The 19,666-nt window shown below is 39.1% G+C and overlaps 1 protein-coding gene across 4 annotated transcripts in view; it reads right to left on the bottom strand.

Annotated features, from left to right (window-relative positions):
* TPGS2 (tubulin polyglutamylase complex subunit 2) overlaps positions 1-19,666 on the bottom strand; it is a 67,347-nt gene that overhangs the window by 31,753 nt on the left and 15,928 nt on the right. Inside the window, exon 1 of one of the 4 annotated variants that reach the window (XM_064577737.1) lies at positions 17,934-18,073. The exons of the other annotated variants lie outside the window; for them this stretch is intronic. Coding sequence (XP_064433807.1) covers positions 17,934-18,047 — 114 coding nt within the window. The 5' untranslated portion in view covers positions 18,048-18,073. Of the gene's footprint in view, positions 1-17,933; positions 18,074-19,666 lie in introns of those variants that run through there. 4 annotated transcript variants of the gene reach the window in all.

Genomic DNA, 19,666 nt, shown 5'->3' with positions numbered 1-19,666 from the left:
GGTGAGTGGGGAGATGGGAGTGATTGACTGCTTTTCTCTGGGGGCTCACTGAGGAGCGGGGCCCCGAGGTCTCGGCTCCTCGGGGGCAGAGATGGGGAGGGCGCCATTTTCATTCTCGTCCTCCAAAGCTGTACCAAAAGCTTGCAAGGAACAAAAGCTTGCAAGGAACAAAAGCTCCCAAGAACAAACCCAAGCAGATTATTTAGCCCAGACCAGACAAGGGCAGGGCAATTCAGCCTCCCACAAAGACATTTGGGAACCACGGCAACAGGTCCCTTCCCCCAGAAGATCAGCAAGAACAGCCAGCCAAGACCAAGTTTACGTATCAATGAGAACAGCAGAACTCCAGTGCTAGAGAAATACTGCACATAGAATTCATGGCTTTTTCCCCATGATTATTTAGTCTTTCAAAGTTAATTTTTTTTTAACTTTTTCTTTTTTGCCTTTTCAAGCAACATCTTATCAATCCCTTTTTTAAAAAAATCTTTTTTATTTTCCATTTTTAGAGTCATATCGTATCCCTTCATAATAGTTACCCTTATTTTTGGCATGCATATATATATATGTTGTTCTCTCTTTAAAATTTTGGGATACAGTTTCTTCTAACAGACCAAAATATACCCTAAATCTCTAGTGTATGGCTTTGTTCTAGTCTCCTGCCTGATGACATTCTTTTTTATTTTTTTAAATCCTCTTCTTTTTCAACCAACTTATCATTCCTTTTATAAAATCTTTTATAATTTTCATCTTTACAGTCATATTCCATCCCTTCATCGTATTAACCCTTATTTTTATACATATATAAGTTTTTCTTTCTTTAAAATTATGGGAGGCACTTTCTTCTAACAGACCAAAATATACCCAATATCTAGTGTGTGGCACTAATCTATGCACCAGCCTGATCATATTTGACATGTTCTGTTTTTTTTGTTTTTTGTTCATTTTTATCTTTTTCTTTTTCTTCTTTCTTTCTTTCCCTTTCTTTTCCCCCAGTTTCAGGTCTCTTCTGATTTGTTTAGTGTATATTTTCTGGGGTTGTTGTTACCCTGTTAGCATTTTGTTCTCTCTTTCATCTATTCTCCTCTGGACAAAATGACAAGACAGAAAAAAAATCATCTCAACAAAAAGAACAAGAGGCAGTACCGACTGCCAGGGACCTAATCAATACGGACATTAGTAAGATGCTGGAACTAGACTTCAGAATCATTATTTTAAAGATATTAGCTGGGCTTGAAAAAAGCATGGAAGTTATTTAGAGAAACCCTTTTTGGAGAAATAAAAGAACTAAAATCTAACCAAGTCGAAATCAAAAAGGCTATTAATGAGGTGCAATAAAAAATGGAGGCTCTAACTGCTAGGATAAATGAGGCAGAAGAGAGAATCAGTGATATAGAAGACCAAATGATGGAAAATAAAGAAGCTGAGAAAAAGAGAGATAAACAACTACTGGATCATGAGGGCAGAATTCGAGAGATAAGTGATAACATAAGAAGAAACAACATTACAATAATTGGGATCCCAGAAGAAGAAGAAAGAGAGAGAGGGCCAGAAGGTATATTGGAGCAAATTATAGGAGAGAACTTCCCTAATGTGTGGAAGGAAACAGGCATCAAAATCCAGGAGGCACAGAGAACCCCTCTCAAAATCAATAAAAATAGGTCAACACCCTGACATCTAACAGTAAAACTTACGAGTCTCAGAGACAAAGAGAAAATCCTGAAAGCAACTCGGGAGAAGAGATCTGTAACCTAGAATGGTAGAAACATTAGACCGGCAACAGACCTATCCACAGAGACCTGGCAGGCCAGAAAGGACTGGCATGATATATTCAGAGCACTAAGTGAGAAAAATATGCAGCCAAGAATACTATATCCAGCTAGGCTGTCATTGAAAATAGAAGGAAAAATAAAAAGCGTCCAGGACAAACAGAAACTAAAGGAATTTGCAAACACGAAACCAGCCCTACAAGAAATATTGAAAGGGGTCCTTTAAGCAAAGAGAGAGCCTAAAAGTAACACAGACCAGAAAGGAACACAGACAATATACAGTAACAGTCACCTTACAGGCAATACAATGGCACTAAATTCGTATCTTTCAATAGTTACCCTGAATGTAAATGGGCTAAATGCCCCAATCAAAAGACACAGGCTATCAGATTGGATAAAAAAAACAAGACCCATCAATAATGCTGTCTGCAAGAGACTCATTTTAGACCCAAAGACACCCCCAGATTGAAAGTGAGGGGGTGGAAAACCATTTACAATGCTAATGGACACCAAAAGAAAGCTGGGGTGGCAAACCTTAGATCAGACAAATTAGATTTTAAACCAAAGACTGTAATAAGAGATGAGGAAGGACACTATATCCTACTTAAAGGGTCTATCCAACAAGAAGATCTAACAATTGTAAATATCTATGCCCCTAACATGGGAACAGCCAATTAATAACAAAAGCAAAGAAACACATCGACAACAATACAATAATAGTGGGGGACTTTAACACCCCCCTCACTGAAATGGACAGATCATCTAAGCAAAAGATCAACAAGGAAATAAAGACTTTAAATAACACATGGGATCAAATGGACTTCACAGATATATTCAGAACATTCCATCCCAAAGCAACAGAATACACATTCTTCTCTAGTGCCCACGAACATTCTCCAGAATAGATCACATCCTAAGGTCACAAACCAGGTCTCAACCGGGACCAAAAGATTGGGATCGTTCCTTGCATATTTTCGGACCACAATGCTTTGAAACTGGAACTCATCACAAGAGGAAAGTCGGAAAGAACTCAAATACGTAGAGGCTAAAGAGCATCCTACTAAAGAATGAATGGGTCAACCAGGAAATTAAAGAAGAATTAAAAAATTCATGGAAACAAATGAAAATGAAAACACAACTGTTCAAAATCTTAGGGATGCAGCAAAGGCAGTCCTAAAAGGAAAGTATATAGCAATACAAGCCTTTCTCAAGAAACAAGAAAGGTCTCAAATACACAACCTAACCCTACATCTAAAGGAGTAGGAGAAAGAACAGCAAATCAAGCCTAAACCCAGCAGGAGGAAAGAAATAATAAAGATCAGAGCAGAAATCAATGAAATAGAAACCAAAAGAACAGTAGAACAGATCAACGAAACTAGGAGCTGGTTGTTTGAAAGAATTAACAAGATTGATAAACTCCTGGCCAGACTTATCAAAAAGAAAAGAGAAAGGACCCAAATCAACAAAATCATGAAAGAGGAGAGATCACAACCAACACCAAAGAAATACAAACAATTATAAGAACATATTATGAGCAACTATATGCCAGCAAAGTAGATAATCTGGAAGAAATGAATGCATTCCTAGAGATGTATCAACTACCAAAACTGAACCAGGAAGAAAGAGAAAACCTGAACAGACCTATAACCACTAAAGAAATTGAAGCAGTAATCAAAAATCTCCCAACAAACAAAAGCCCAGGGCCAGATGGCTTCCCAGGGAAATTCTAGCAAACATTTAAAGAAGAATTAATATGTATTCTTCTGAAACTGTTCCAAAAAATAGAAACGGAAGGTAAACTTCCAAACTCATTTTATGAGGCCACCATTACCTTGATCCCCAAACCAGACAAAGATCCCATCAAAAAGGAGAATTACAGACCAATATCCTTGATGAACATGGATGCAAAAATTCTCCCCCAAATACTAGCCAATAGGATCCAACAGTACATTAAAAGGATTATTCACCACGACCAAGCGGGATTTATCCCTGGGCTGCAAGGTTGGTTCAACGTCCACAAATCTATGTAATACAATACATTAATAAAAGATAGAACAAGAACCATATGATCCTCTCAACAGATGCAGAAAAAGCATTTGACAAAGTACAGCATCCTTTCTTGATCAAAACTCTTCAGAGTATAGGGATAGAGGGTACATACCTCAATATCATAAAAGCCATCTATGAAAAACCTACAGAGAATATCATTCTCAATGGGGAAAAACTGAGAGCTTTCCCCCTAAGGTCAGGAACACGGCAGGGATGTCCACTATCACCACTGCTATTCAACATAGTACTAGAAGTCCTAGCCACAGCAATCAGACAACAAAAAGAAATCAAAGCCATCCAAATCACCAAAGAAGAAGTCAAACTCTCACTGTTTGCAGATGATATGATACTTTATGTGGAAAACCCAAAAGACCACCCCAAAACTGCTAGAACTCATACAGGAATTCAGTAAAGTGGCAGGATATAAAATCAATGCACAGAAATCAGTGGCATTTCTATACTCCAACAACAAGACAGAAGAAAGAGAAATTAAGGAGTCAATCCTATTTACAATTGCACCCAAAACCATAAGATACCTAGGAATAAATCTAACCAAAGAGGCAAAGAATCTGTACTCAGAAAACTATAAAATACTCATGGAAGAAATTGAGGAAGACACAAAGAAATGGAAAAACGTTCCATCTCATGGATCAGTAGAACAAATATTTTGAAGATGTCAATGCTACCTAGAGCAATCTACACATTCAATGCAATCCCCATCAAAAAACACCATCCACTTTTTTCAAAGAAATGGAGCAAATAATCCTAAAATTTGTATGGAACCAGAAAAGACCCCAAATAGCCAGAGGAATGTTGAAAAAGAAAAGCAAAACTGGCGGCATCACAATTCTGGAGTTCAAGCTCTATTACAAAGCTGTAACCATGAAGACAGTATGGTCCTGGCACAAAAACAGACACATAGATCAATGGAACAGAATAGAGAGCCCAGAAATGGACCCTCAACTCTATGGTCAACTCATCTTCGACAAAGCAGGAAAGAATGTCCAGTGGATAAAAGACAGTCTCTTCAACAAAGGGTGTTGGGGAAATTAGACAGCCACATGCAGAAGAATGAAACTGGACCATTTCCTTACACCACACACAAAAATAGACTCCAAATGGATGAAACACCTAAATGTGAGACAGGAGTCCAACAACATCCTAAAGAAGAACACAGGCAGCAATCTCTTCGACCTCAGCCGCAGCAACTTCTTCCTAGAAACATCGCCAAAGGCAAGGGAAGCAAGGACAAAAATGAACTATTGGGACTTCATCAAGATAAAAAGCTTTTGCACAGCAAAAGAAACAGTCAACAAAACCAAAAGACAAGAGACAGAATGGGAGAAGATATCTGCAAATGACATATCAGATAAAGGGCTAGTATCCGAACTCTATAAAGAATTTATTAAACTCAACACCCAAAGAACAAATGATCCAATCAAGAAATGGGCAGAAGACATGAACAGACATTTTTCCAAAGAAGACATCCAAATGGCCTACAGACACATGAAAAAGTGCTCAGCATCGCTCAGCATCAGGGAAATCCAAATCAAAACCTCAATGAGATATCACCTCACACCAGTCAGAATGGCTAAAATTAACAAGTCAGGAAACGAGAGATGTTGGCGGGGATGCGGAGAAAGGGGAACCCTCTTCCACTGTTGGTGGGAATGCAAGCTGGTGCAGCCACTCTGGAAAACAGTATGGAGGTTCCTCAAAAAGTTGAAAAGAGCTACCATACGATCCAGCAACTGCACTACTGGGTATTTACCCCAAAGATACAAAAGTAGGGATCCGAAGGGGTACATGCACCCCAATGTTTATAGCAGCAATGTCCACAATAGCCAAACTGTGGAAAGAGCCAAGATGTCCATCGACAGATGAATGGATAAAGAAGATGTGGTGTATATATATACAATGGAATATTATGCAGCCATCAAAAGGAATGAAATCTTGCCATTTGCAACGACGTGGATGGAACTGGAGGGTATTATGCTGAGTGAAATAAGTCAATCAGAGAAAGACATGTATCATGTGACCTCACTGATATGAGGAATTTTTAATTTCAGGAAACAAAGTGAGAATTGCTGGAGTGGTGGGGGGTGGGAGGGATGGGGGGCTGGGTGATAGACATTGGGAAGGGTATGTGCTATGGTGAGCGCTGTGAATTGTGTAAGACTGTTGAATCACAGACCTGTACCTCTGAAACAAATAATACATTATATGTTAAAAAAAAAAAAAGGAAGAAGATAGCAGGAGGGGAAGAATGAAGGGGGGGAAATCGGAGGGGGAGATGAACCATGAGAGACTATGGACTCTGAGAAACAAACTGAGGGTTCTAGAGGGGAGGGGGTTGGGGGGATGGGTTAGCCTGGTGATGGGTATTAAAGAGGGGACGTAGTGCATGGAGCACTGTGTGTTATATGCTAACAATGAATCATGGATCACTACATCAAAAACTAATGATGTAATGTATGGTGATTAACATAACATCATCATCATCATCATCATCATCATCATCATCATAAAGAATACCTACAATAAATTTAACAAAGGAGGTGAGAGACCTGTACTCTGAAAACTGTATAACATTGATTAAAATAATTGAAGATGACACAAGTAAATGGAAAGAGATACCACACTAATGCCTTAGAAAATTAATATTCCTGAAATGTCCCAACTACCCAAAGAAATCTACAGATTCAATGCAATCCCTATAAAAATACCAATGGCAGTTTTCACAGAACGAAAACAATCCTAAAACTTGTATGGAACCACAAAAGACCCCAAATAGCCAAAGCAATCTTGAGAAATAACAAAGCTGGAGGTATTACACTCCCTGATTGCAAACTATACTACAGAGCTATAGTATCAAAACCATATAGTACTGGCAGAAAAGCAGACACACAGACCAATAGAACAGAATAGAGAGCCCAGAAATAGACCCATTCCGGTATGCGTAGTTAATATGCAACAAAGGAGGCAAGAATATACAATGGGGAAAAAAAGAGTCTCTTCAATAAATGGTATGGGGGAAAACTGGACAGCTACATGCAAAAGAATGAAACTGAACCACTTTCTTACACTATACACAAAATTTACCTCAAAATGGATTAAAGACTTAAAATGTAAAACCTGAAACTGTAAGACTCCTAGAAGAAAACACATGTAGTAAACTCTTAGACATCAGTCTCAGCCATAATTTTTTGGATCTGTTTCCTCAGGCAACAGCAATAAAGCAAAAATAAAATAAGACTATATGAAACTAAAAATTGCAGAGCAAAGGAAAACATCAACAAAAAGAAAGAAAGATAATATTTGCAAATTATATATCCAATAAGGGGTTAATATCCAAAATCCATAAAAAAACCTCATACAAATTAACACCAAAAAAACCCCCAAATAATTCAATTAAAAATGAGCACAGCGGAATATTATCCAGCCATAAGAAAGAATGAAATCTTATCATTTGCAACAAAATAGAACTAGAGGGAAATTATACTAAGTGAAATAAATCAGAGAAAAACAAATACCATATGATTTCACTTATATATGGAATCTAAAAAATAAAACAAAATGAACAAACAAAACAAAACAGAAACAGACTCATAAATACAGAGAACAAACTGGTAGTTGCCAGAGAGGAGGGGAGTGAGGAATGGACAAAATAGGCAAAAGGGATTAAGACGTACAATTTACAGGTGTAACAAATAAATCATACGGATGTAAAGTACAGCTAGGGAATATAGTCAATAATACTGTAGCAACTTTGTATGATGACAGATGGTAAAAAGCACTTACTGTGGTGATCATCTCAGAATGTATATAAATTTCACATCATTACGTTGTACACCTAAATCTAATATAATACTGTATGTCAACTATTAAAGAAAAAAAAAAGATATAGTGGTTAAATGGGTTTAAAACTATATGCTGCCTACATTGGATTAACTTCAGCTTTAAGGACACACAGATAAAGTCAAGGGATGGAAACAGACATTTCATGCAAACAGAAACCATAAAAAGCAGAGGTAGCTTCACCTGTATCAGAAAAAAATACACTTTAAGACAAAGACTGTAATAGAAAACAAAGAAGATCATTATTTAATGATAAAGGGGTCAGTCCAACAAGAGGATATTTATGCACCAAATATAGGCACACTTAAATAAATAAATCAAATTATTAGCAGGCCTAAAGGGAGAAATAGACAGCAATACAATAATAATAGGGGTCTTCAATACCCTACTTTCATCGATGAATAGATTATCCAGACAGAAAATCAATAAAGAGACACTGGACTTAAATGAAGATTAGACCAGATGAACTTAATAGACACTTACAGAACATTACATCTACAAGCAGAATGCACATTTTTCTCAAGCACATATGGAACATTCTTCAGGACAGAGCATATGTTAGGCCCCAAAACAAGTCTTAATAAATTTAAGAAGACTGAAATCATATCAAGTATCTTTCTAATCACAATGGTATGAAGCTAAAAATCAATGAGATGAAAACTGGAAGATTCACAAATATGTAGAAATTAAACAACTTGCTCAGAACAACCAATGGCTCAAAAAAGAAATCAAAAGAGAAATAAAAAATATCTTGTGACAAATGAAAATGGAAATACAACATGCCCAAACTTAGGGATTTAGCAAAAGTAGTTCTATGAGGGAAGTTATAGTGATAAATGCCTACATTAAGAAATAAAAAAGACCTCAAATAAGCAATATAAATTTACATCTCAAGGAACTAGAAAAAGAACTAAGCCAAAATTAAGAAAAGGAAGGAAATAGCAGATTAGAGGAAAAATAAATGAAATAAAGACTAAGATGATGACAGAAAAATATCAGTGAAACTAAGAGCTCTTTTTTTAAAAAAAATAAACAAAATAGATAAGCCTTTAGCTAGAATCCTCAAGACAAAAAGAGGACTCAAATCAGAAATGAAAAAGAAGACGTTATAAGAGATACCACAGAAATACAAAGGATGAGAAAATCTAATGCAAGTAATTATATACCAACAAACTGGAAAACCTAGGTGGGACAAATTCCTAGAAACATTCAACCTACTAAGACTGAATCATGAAGAAATAGAAAATCTGAACAGCCAAATTACTAGTAATGAGATTGATTTTGTGATCAAAAATCTCCAAACAAATGTCCGTGACCAGATGGCTTCATAACTGAATTCTACCAAACATTTAAATAATTATTATTTTTTTATTCATTTATTTTTAAAGATTTTATTTATTTATTTGAGAGAGAGAGAATGAGAGACAGAGAGCATGAAAGGGAAGAGGGCAGAGGGAGAAGCAGACCCCCTGCTGAGCAGGGAGCCCGATGCGGGACTCGATCCAGGGACTCCAGGATCATGACCTGAGCCGAAGGCAGTCGCTTAACCAACTGAGCCACCCAGGCGCCCTAAATAATTATTATTAATACAAATCCTTCTTAAACACTTCCAAACTCATTTTACGAGGCTGGCATTACCTTGCAACCAAGAGACACAGGCACTATAAGAGAAAATTACAGGCCAATAACCCTGATGAACATAGATGCAAAAATCCTCAACTAAGTATCAGCAAACCAAAACCAACAATATATAAAAAGGATCATAGGGCGCCTGGGTGGCTCAGTTGGTTAAGCGACTGCCTTCGGCTCAGGTCATGATCCTGGAGTCCCTGGATCGAGTCCCGCATCGGGCTCCCTGCTCGGCAGGGAGCCTGCTTCTGCCTCTGACCCTCCCCCCTCTCATGTGCTCTCTCTCTCTCATTCTCTCTGTCTCAAATAAATAAATAAATAAAAATCTTAAAAAAAAAAAAAAAAAAAGGATCATACACCATGATCAAGTGGGATTATTCCAGAGAAGAAAGGATGATTCAACATTAAAAATCAGTATGATTGACCACATTAACAAAATGAAGTATAAAAATCATATGATCATTTCAGTAGATTCAGAAAAGGCATTTGACAAAATTCAATATACATTCATAATAAAACCTTTCAACAAAGTGGGTGGAGAGAGAACATACCTCAACATAATAAAGGCTGTATATGACAAACCCACAGCAAACATCACACTCAATGAGAAGCTAAAAGCTTTTTCCTTTAAGGTCAGGAACAAGGCAAACATGCCCACTTTCAATATAGTATTGGAAGCCAGAGCCAGAAAAATCAGGCAAGAAAAAGCAATAAAAGGCATACAAGTCAGATAGGAAGAAAGAAAACAGTCTCTATCTGCAGATGACCTATTATTTAGAGAAAACTCTAAAGACCCCACCAAAAAAACTATTAGAATAACCAAATTCAGTAAAATTGCAGGATACAAAATATACAAAAAAATCAACTGCATTTCTATACACCAGTAACAAACTATCAGAAAGAGAAATTAAGAAAACAATCTCATTTACAACTCTACCAAAAAGAATAAAATACCTAGTTAATAAATTTAATGAAGGAAGTAAAAGGCCTATACACTGAAAATTCTATGACACTAATAAAAGAAATAGAAGAAAATACCAAAAAAAAAAAAAAAAAAAGAAGAAGAAAAGAAAAGATACTGTGTTCATGAACTGGAAGAATAGGGATACAATCCTTATCAAAATTCCAATGGTGTTTTTCACAGAAATGGGAAAAAAAAAAACAGTCCTAAAGTCTGTGTGGAATTACAGAAGACCCAAAGCGCCAAAGCAATCTTGGGAAAAAAGAACAAAGCTAAAGGCATTATAGTTTTGATTTCAAACTATGTTACAAAGCTATTATAATTAAAATTGAGTGGTACTGGCATAAAAACAGAGATCCAGAGAGCCCAGAAATAAACCTGTGCATACATGGTCAATTAATTTCTGACAAAGGAATCAAGAAAATACAATGCAGAAAGGATAGTTTCTTCAAAAAATGGTGTTAGGAAAACTGGATAGCCACATGCAAAAGAACTAAATTCGGTCACTATCTTACCATACACCATATACAATAATCAACTCAAAATGGATTAAAGAGTTGAATGTAAGACCTGAAACCATAAAACTCTTAGGACAAACCATACAGGGTAAACTCCTTGACACTGGTGTTGGCAATGTTTTTTTTCTATTTGGCACCCGAAGCAAAGACAACAAAAGCAAAAATAAACAAGTGGGATATATCACTTGTTATGTACAACAAAGGAAACCATCAACATAATGAAAAGGTAACCTCGTGAATGGGAGAAAATATGTGCAAATCATTTACCTGATAAGGGGTCAATATCTAAAATATATAAAGGGGGTGCCTGGGTGGCTCAGTCATTAAGCATCTGCTTTTGGCTCAGGTCAGGATCCCAGGGTCCTGGGATCGAGCCCCGCATCGGGCTCCCTGCTCAGCAGAAAGCCTACTTCTCCCTCTCCCACTCCCTCTGCTTGTGTTCCCTCTCTCGCTGTGTCTCTCTCTGTCAAATAAATAAATAAAATCTTAATATATTATATATATATATATAAAGAACTCCTACAACTCAACAGAAAAAACAATCCAATTTATAAATGGGTTCAGGAACTAGACAGAGATTCAAATAAGACATCCAGGTGGACAACAAGTCTATGAAAAGGTGCTCAACATCATCAGGGAAATGCAAGTTGAAACCACAATGAAGTATCACCTCACACCTGTGAGAATGGCTATTATCAAAAAGACAAACAAGTGCTGGCGAGGATGTGGAGAAAAGGGGATGCTTTCGCACTGTTGGTGGGAAAAATAAATTGGTGCAGTCACTATGGAAAACAGTATGGAGGTTCCTCAAAAAATTAAAAATAGGAACTACCATAGGATGCAGCAATTCTACTTCTGGGTATTTATGTAAAGAAAACAAAAACACTAAGTCAAAAAGATCTATGCATCCCTGTTTCAGTGCAGCACTATATGTAATAGCCAAGATATGGAAAAAATTCAAGTGTCCACTAATGGCTGAATAGATGAAGTATGGTGTACACACACACACACACACACACACGAGTATTATTCAGCCATAAAAAAGAATGAAATCTTGCCATTTGTGACAACATGGATGGACTTCAAGGGCATTATGCTAAGTGAAATAAGTCAGACAAATATTGTACGATTTCACTTATATATGGAATCTAAACAAACAACCAAACTCCTAGCTTGGCGAGGAGTGGGCAAAAATGGATCATAAAGGACAATTTCCAGTTATAAATAAGTCTGGGGATATAAAATACAGCAAGAAAACTGTAGTTAACAATATTGTACTGTGTATTTGAAAGTTGCTAGGAGAGTAAATCTTAAAAGTTCTCATTATAAGAAAAATAAAACTTAAAATTATGTGTGGTGATGGATATTAAGTAAATTTACTGTGGTAATCAAAATTATGTATATATATCAATCATTATATATATATATCAAACTAAAGTAATACAATATTGTATGCCAATTATATCTCAGTAACATTTTTTTTAAAAGATTTTATTTATTTATTTGAGAGAGAGAGCATAGGTGGGGAGGAGAGGGAGAAGCAGGCTCCCTGCCAAGCAGGGAGCCTGCTGTGGGGCTCTATCCCAGGACCCTGGGCTCACGGCCTAAGCTGAAGGCAGACGCTTAACCGACCACCCAGACGCCTCTCAGTAACATTTAAAACAAAAACAACTCTATTGGAGAGGCAGAGTCTACAAGACAGTCACCAGTTGGATCTCTTCTTTGCCTCCCAGATAAAGTAGATACCGGCTCTGCCGCAAAAATGCCTCGGGGGAGAGGCGTTAGCTGGAGAAAGGCTAAAGCAGCAGCTGAGGAGGCAGATCAGGGGAACAATGTTTGTGAGGAGAATCTAGGCAAAGTTCTGATGATATTGGAGCAAAATGATCACTGCCATAAATACCAGACCCACGCTCCTAAATTACTCTCTGAAACAAATTATTGGATAAATGAGAACATCTTCAAAGTGAAGAGTATAGACTTCTAGAGCATTTAATGTAATGAACCTAAGAGTTCTGAAAGTTCTTAGAAAGTAAAAATGTACAATAGGACATGAACAACTATTTCAAATGGATAGCAAATCATCCAATCTGGTGGTGGAAAGAATAAAGGAATAGTTTAGTACCTCTCAAGAGGTCCTAGGAGCACACCCTAAATTCTAAGTAACTCACATCTGTGCACATGCCTGATCAGTCTTCTCTAGCCAATCAAGCCCCTGGAGTGGACAGAAAGACAGTTTCTTCACTTCCTTTCCTGGACCCCTTGGGCTGACTTCTTGTCATGGTTATATAGACAGAAGGGCAACCTATTAGTAACTCCATCCACAACTTCTGGCTTATTGGAGCCCCGTGAGATGAGATACTGAACACTGCACTAGGTCACATTGCTGGTCAGTTCTACGCAATGCATGGGCAAGTTAGAACCTAGCAGGACAATCTGAGTTTCCTTTGGAAACTTAGTCCCTAGCTGAGTGACCGTGAGTGCCACTTAAACTCTGAATCCAGGTTCAAGAATAATCTCTAAGACAGTCTAAAAAACATCGGAGGCAGGAGGGGGTGTGAGCTTGGCAGGTAATTAAGATTTTAGAACAGCATCTTCAAGAACCATAGGTGAGAAGAAAACTTCAACCTTGCAGGTGATTTTAAGCAGCGTTTTAAAATTATTATATGCACAATAGCTGTCTTTTTAATGAAATGGGTTTTTCATTTTCCTGATCTATGAACAAAAATATGCACTGTGATCAGGTTTGTTTGATCTCTTGCCATCTAGTTCCCAATCTCACAGATGTGTAACCTAAGGGATTCTCAGACTTCTTGGCTAACTTATTTATATTTATTTTCCTACTTAGTAAGTTGTCTGGAGTTTCGGGCTTGCTCCTACGTGCTCTCAGAGAGAAAAAGTGTGTACACAGAATGCCTTTCTCCCATCCCCAGAACCCTAGCACAGGAAGCCTACAATTGTCAGTGTTCTGACAAAATTCTTGTTCCGTCACCCCCTAAATCCAGCATCTATTCTGAGATTTTTGGGTCCCTAGTGCCATCTAGTGGTGGAGATGTGGAAACTACTGTCTATCAGCCTTTCTAACCTGGATTCCATGAATCCCATTTGAGAAGGGCTAAGGTGGCATTGTTCATCTTTAAGTTAGGCTGGAGAATTCCAGTAGAAATGATTGTAACATTTATTATGGTATTTATGTTGCTCAAGCTACACTAGAAAGAGGCCACCAGAAGCAGTATGACTGCTTCATCAGTTGAACGACTTGAACTACTCTGGTATTTTGGAAGCTATCAGCTTCATTTCCAGAAAACCTTCCTGAGCACTGCCTGAGCCTTGAGGGAATGGCTAAGAGCAGCCTACTTTCCCCTGCTACCCTCTCTACTGTGGGACTCCTGTACCCCACTGTTCCCTCTCTTTCAGAGGCCACTGTGCTGGGGAAGCGGGCTGGGCAGCAGATGTAGGATCAGGCAGGCAAAGGGGCTAGGGCACAGAAATTAATGTTTCTGTTTAAGTGCCTGTCCACGCTGGGCAGGCTCTCCATGTGCCCTGTTTGCAACCACAGCAGAAGAAAAACTGCCCAGGACGCCCATTGCACTAAAATCAAACTGGAAACTGAGACGGTGAGGACATTGCATCTACCGAAACTCTTCTCAGGGAGGATGTCCCATGCAGTAAAAGGAAAACCTGGATGGGCTGTGAAGGCATAGGGCGAGACCTCCAGGAGAAGTCTCAAATACATGCTCAAACTCCCACCTAAAGAGAGGGGGAGGGGCTAGGTAACTAGAACCTTTGTCTTGGTGGGTGGCATATGAATGTTTGGGTCTGAATTGCTTAAGACTCAGGAGAGGCAACATACTCTCCCCAAAATCCTTCCTGCATACAACCATCAAGTCTTCCTCTAAAAATGCATGATGAAAAAATATATAAATATTGGCCTGGGGCACCACATGTCTTGGTGAAACTCTCTATATGACAGACATCAGCCAAGATAGCCTTCCAACAGCAAGCCCCTGGCTTAACTAGTCACCAGGTTTCTACAACTGGGGGAATTTGTGGGAGAAGCCCTGGCCCCTGCGGCCTCCTTGCTTCTGAGACACTGGCTGCACAGCCTGATTCTTGGGGCTGAAATTAAAGAATGCTTATGGAGGGGCGCCTGGGTGGCTCAGTCGTTGGGCATCCGCCTTCAGCTCCAGTCATGGTCCTCATGGTCCCCGGGGCCTGGATAGAGCCCCACATCGGGCTTCCTGCTCAGCGGGAAGCCTTCTCCCTCTCCCTCTCCCACTCCCCCTGCTTGTGTTCCCTCTCTTGCTGTCTCTCACTCTGTCAAATAAATAAATAAAATCTTTAAAAAAAAAAAAAAAAAGAATGCTTATGGAAAAGGTGGGTCACCTCAGGAAAGTTCTATATTCTTTCTGACCTTTGTATTTTATCTGATTCATTCATTTAGTAAAGATAAAAAATTTTTATTAAGTGTTATGGAATAAATACCATGCTGGGCACTAAGAACACAAAGGAATGGGGCTAGGTACAGAGGAGGCTGGGGCAGATACACGGATTACTTATTTAAATCCATCTTCTTCCTTGACAGAACCCTAATTTTGTCTGAGATGGCAATGTGCCCAGTTCAATACTTATTTTTAGGCAAGTAAAATGAGTGCAGGACATTAAAATGTAAACCCAAGTCCAACTGTGTGTGTGTGTGTGGGAGTTCTAGAAAAACTTTTGTTCCCCTGTTAAAAGGTGAGAGATATGGCTGGCAACTTCCCTTACTTCTTCCTGCCCTGAGCTTGCAGGTGATAGGTGGGACTGTAGTAGTCATTTGGCCCCTTAAAAGACAAGGCTGAGAGAATTAGTAATAATGGCTTAACATGTTAGGGCTGATGAACCTACTGCAACTGTCCACCTCAGGTCTTGTTATGCAAGAAATATTAATCCCTATTTGTTTAGTTTAATATTGTATTTCCTTGAGCCAAACACATTTTTAATTTCTACAGAGACAAATAAGTAACGGCTAAGTGTTGTGGAGATATGGGGGTAGAAGGTGGTGCCATAGACTCCAAGGAGAGGGCTGGGCAGAGAAGGGAGTGGTGGAGAGAAATGCAGGAGATGCCATGTGAGAGGAAGATGGATTCAGCAGTGAAGTGGTCCCTGGTGATTTGTAAGAGTGGTGTCCACGGAATGGTAGTGGAGAAAGAGAGGCTGTGGAAGGATGAAGACTAACTGGGAAGTGAAGGAAGGGGCTGGTAACTTAGACCAGGGGTTAGCAAACTGTGGCCCCCTGAATATCTTCACCCTGCCACCTGTTTTTGCAAATGTCTTACAGGGACCCAGTTACGCCCATGCATTTCAGTTCTGCCCATGGCTGCTTTCAGTGCTACCATAGCAGAGATGACTGGCTGAGGCAGAATACAGCCCCAGAACCTAAAATATTTACTCTCTGGTCCTTAAAAAAAAAAAAAAAAAGTGTGCAGACCCCTGATTTAGACCATTTTTCCACATGCTTGGCTGTGCAAACAAAGGCACAAATGGCCGAGTCGCTAGAGGAAGACACAAGGTTACAGGTTTTGTTTTGAATTTTAAACAGATGGGGAGACCCTCTAGGATAGCTGCCAGTGTAGCGGGAAGAAATGAGGCACTGGACAGGGAGGGTCTATGCTGTGGAGAGCACAGAAGGGCTCCCGGAGCAGAGCAGGAGCACGAGGGGAGGGCTCCCTGGTGACAAGGTGTCACAGGCTGCGCCCTCCCACCACGGAGGCTTCCAAGAGATTCATAGTAGGGCATGTGAGGGACAGATCTGCAAGAAGGTTCAGAACCCCCTCTCTGTAGACTGTAGAAAAAGTGAGCCTACAAAGAGAGGAGATATTCTGCCAAATCACTTGGTCTCTGTAGGCCATAGTTTCACCATCAGTAAATTGAATTTTTATCTGGGGATTGGAAAGTCTAACCAATCAAGAATTGTAAAGCACTTGGCAACTATGAAATGTCACTGAAATACTTAATAACAGAACTCTCCTGACACCAGGATGCTGTGAGTATGAGGCAGATGCTTTCATCGTGCCTGAAAGATGAAAAGCTCAGTACAGACATTAGGTCTTACTAACTACCATCATCACAAAAGGCAGGAAGCAGACACGGTATACAGGAATCATACAACTGCACAAACCAGGCGGACTGAAAGTGCTTTTTAAGGAACAAAAATGGGTGAAATACATTAAAATGGAAAGAAGTGGTTCTCTTATTCCTCTAACCTGAGGAGACTGCAGCAGGTATATGGTCATTTAAGTTTTAGTTTTCAGCCTTTTCTTCCTGGGTTTTCACCAAAGAATCACAAAATATTAGAACTGGATGAGTCCCTTCAATAACACTTTCAAACCACTTCTTTTATAGATGGTGAACCTGAGACCCAGAGAAGGTGTATTATCTAGCCAAGGGCCTAGAGCTGCTGGAAGACTTCCTACTCCATCCAGGCTGTTCTCCCCACATCAGTGCCTCCACAGCCTTACTATTGTATCTTATCTCAGTGGGCTTCCCTGAGGGCTGCATCTGCCCACAGGGGCAGGGTGGCAGCAGTGGGCCTCTTCTTGGAGGGCCCATGTCACCCTGGTGTACCGACGCAGCTATGGGCAGCAGGTGTACCGCATGGCAACTGGGCCCTGGCTGGGGTGTCTCCAAGCAGGTAAGTCTTTAGGATTAGTTCTCTAGAGAAGTGGGCATCATCAGCCCCTGGGGACCCTCCTGCTCCTCTGGTATAGGCACTTTCTGGGGCAGGCACAGGTCAGGGAGGCCTGCCAAGCCTGCTCCTGTGGAAACATGCTCTTCAGTAACCACCAGGATAAATAATAAGTGGGTTAAAGGAGTTTCAGACAGGCTCAAAGCTTCTGCCCTCTGCTGCTTCAATGACAAAAGTAGGTACCAACAAATAACACATCAAGTATTACCTCTATTTTGAACGAAAAACTTACTGCATTTCTAGAGATGTCTCCTCAGGCAAGGGAAACAAAAGCAAAAATAAACTATTGAGACTATGCCAACATAAAAATTTTTGCACAGCAAAAGAAAACGTCAACAAAACGAAAGGCAACCTACTGAATGGGAGAATATATTCACAAATGGTATATCAAATATGGGGTTAATATCTAAAATGTATAAAGTACTTACACAACACCAAAAACTCCCAAATAATCCAATTAAAAAATGGGCAAAGAAGCTGAATAGACATTTTTCCGAAGAAGACACAGATGGCCAAGAGACACATGAAAAGATGCTCAACATCACTTATCATCAGAGGAATGCAAATCAAAACCGTGATGAGATCTCACCAGCACACCTGTCAGGATGGCTAGAATCAAAAAGACAAGAAACAAGTATTGGTGAGGATGTGGAGAAAAAGGAAACCTCAGTGCACTGTAGGTAGGAATGTAAATTGATGCAGCCACTGTGGAAAACAGTATGGAGATTTCTCAAAAAATTAAAAATAGAACTACCTTATGATCCAGTAATTCCAGAACTGGGTATCCTCCCCCCCCCCCCCCACCAAAATGAAAACACTATTTCAAAAAGATACAGGTATACCTATATTTGTTGCAGCATTATTTACAATAGCCAAAATATGGAAGCCAGGATGAATAAAGAAAATATATATGTATAATGGAATACTACCCAGCCATAAAAAAGAATAAAAAGAGGATGCAATCTTGCCATCTGTGAAAATACGCATGGACCTAGGGGGTATTATGCTAAGTGAAATAAGTCAGAGAAAGATAAAATACATCTTTACACTTATATGGGGAATCTAAAAAACAAAACAAACAAGCAAAGAAAAAGTAGAAACAGACCCATAAATGCAAAGATCAAACTGATGATTGCTGGATGGGGGGCAGAGGATGGGCAAAAGTGGTTAAGGGGAAGGGGAGGTACAGGCTTCTAGTATGGAATGAATAAGTCACAGGGATAAAAGGCACAGCATAGGGAATACCGTCAACAGTACTCTAAGAGCCCTGTATGGTGAGAGATGGTAGCTACACGTGTGGTGAGCACAGCATAGTGTATAAACTTGTCAAATCACTATGTTGTACACCTGAAACTAATGTACACTGTGGGTCAACTATGCTTCAATAAAACAAAAAATAGTAAGAAAAATTACAAAAACCTTTTCTTAAGGGTTATGAATCCCTTTCAAAATTGGAAGAAATAACTCTGCAGAAAAAGGTACATATTAGTAAATTTGACATACATTTCAGGAAGTCCACGAACCACTTCCAATTATGGATTCTTTGGGGGTCCCTAGACCACACTACTCCCTGGTCACCCTCCATCCACCCACACAACTAAAAGTATACTAACCGTGATTGTCTCTATGCGGTAAAGTCCTAGAAGACTTTTCATTTTTTAATTCTTTTTCTGTTTTCCACATTTTCTGTAGTGACCATGTTTTGTCCAGCATAATCAGAAGTGTTAGATAAAAACTGAGTCTTAAAACAAAAGTACACACCCCAAACTCCTTCTACTGTCTTTGTCCATACATTAGCTTTTTAGTATCCCACAGGCCTCCAAAAAGCTCAACCAAGGAACCATACAAGCAAATTTCTATTACTGACCCTAATAATGTTTGTACTCTCAAGTAAAGGACTCAATGGAAAATTTCAAATCAATATATCTTATTATTCTGGGTGCTTTCACAGAAATTCCCCCAACTGAGTATTTCTGAAGAAAATGTTCCATTGATGGTCTCAGCTAAAAATCTCTTTCTCTCACACTTACCTTTACTTCTTTCAGATCTCCAATGGCGATTTATCTAGCTCTGTAACTACTTTCTCCTAAATGTCAGTCTAAACTGAAGAGAACCTGATAAAGATGCATTGTCCAGGAGGCAGATTAGATCTGAATGACAT

Source organism: Mirounga angustirostris, unplaced genomic scaffold, assembly GCF_029215605.1.
Source record: "Mirounga angustirostris isolate CCGP_5_RB_7025 unplaced genomic scaffold, mMirAng1.0.hap1 SCAF_14, whole genome shotgun sequence".
NCBI classification, from domain to species: Eukaryota; Metazoa; Chordata; class Mammalia; order Carnivora; family Phocidae; genus Mirounga; species Mirounga angustirostris.
Note: the sequence above shows the minus strand (reverse complement) of the source record. Positions and strands in the feature narration are given on the sequence as shown.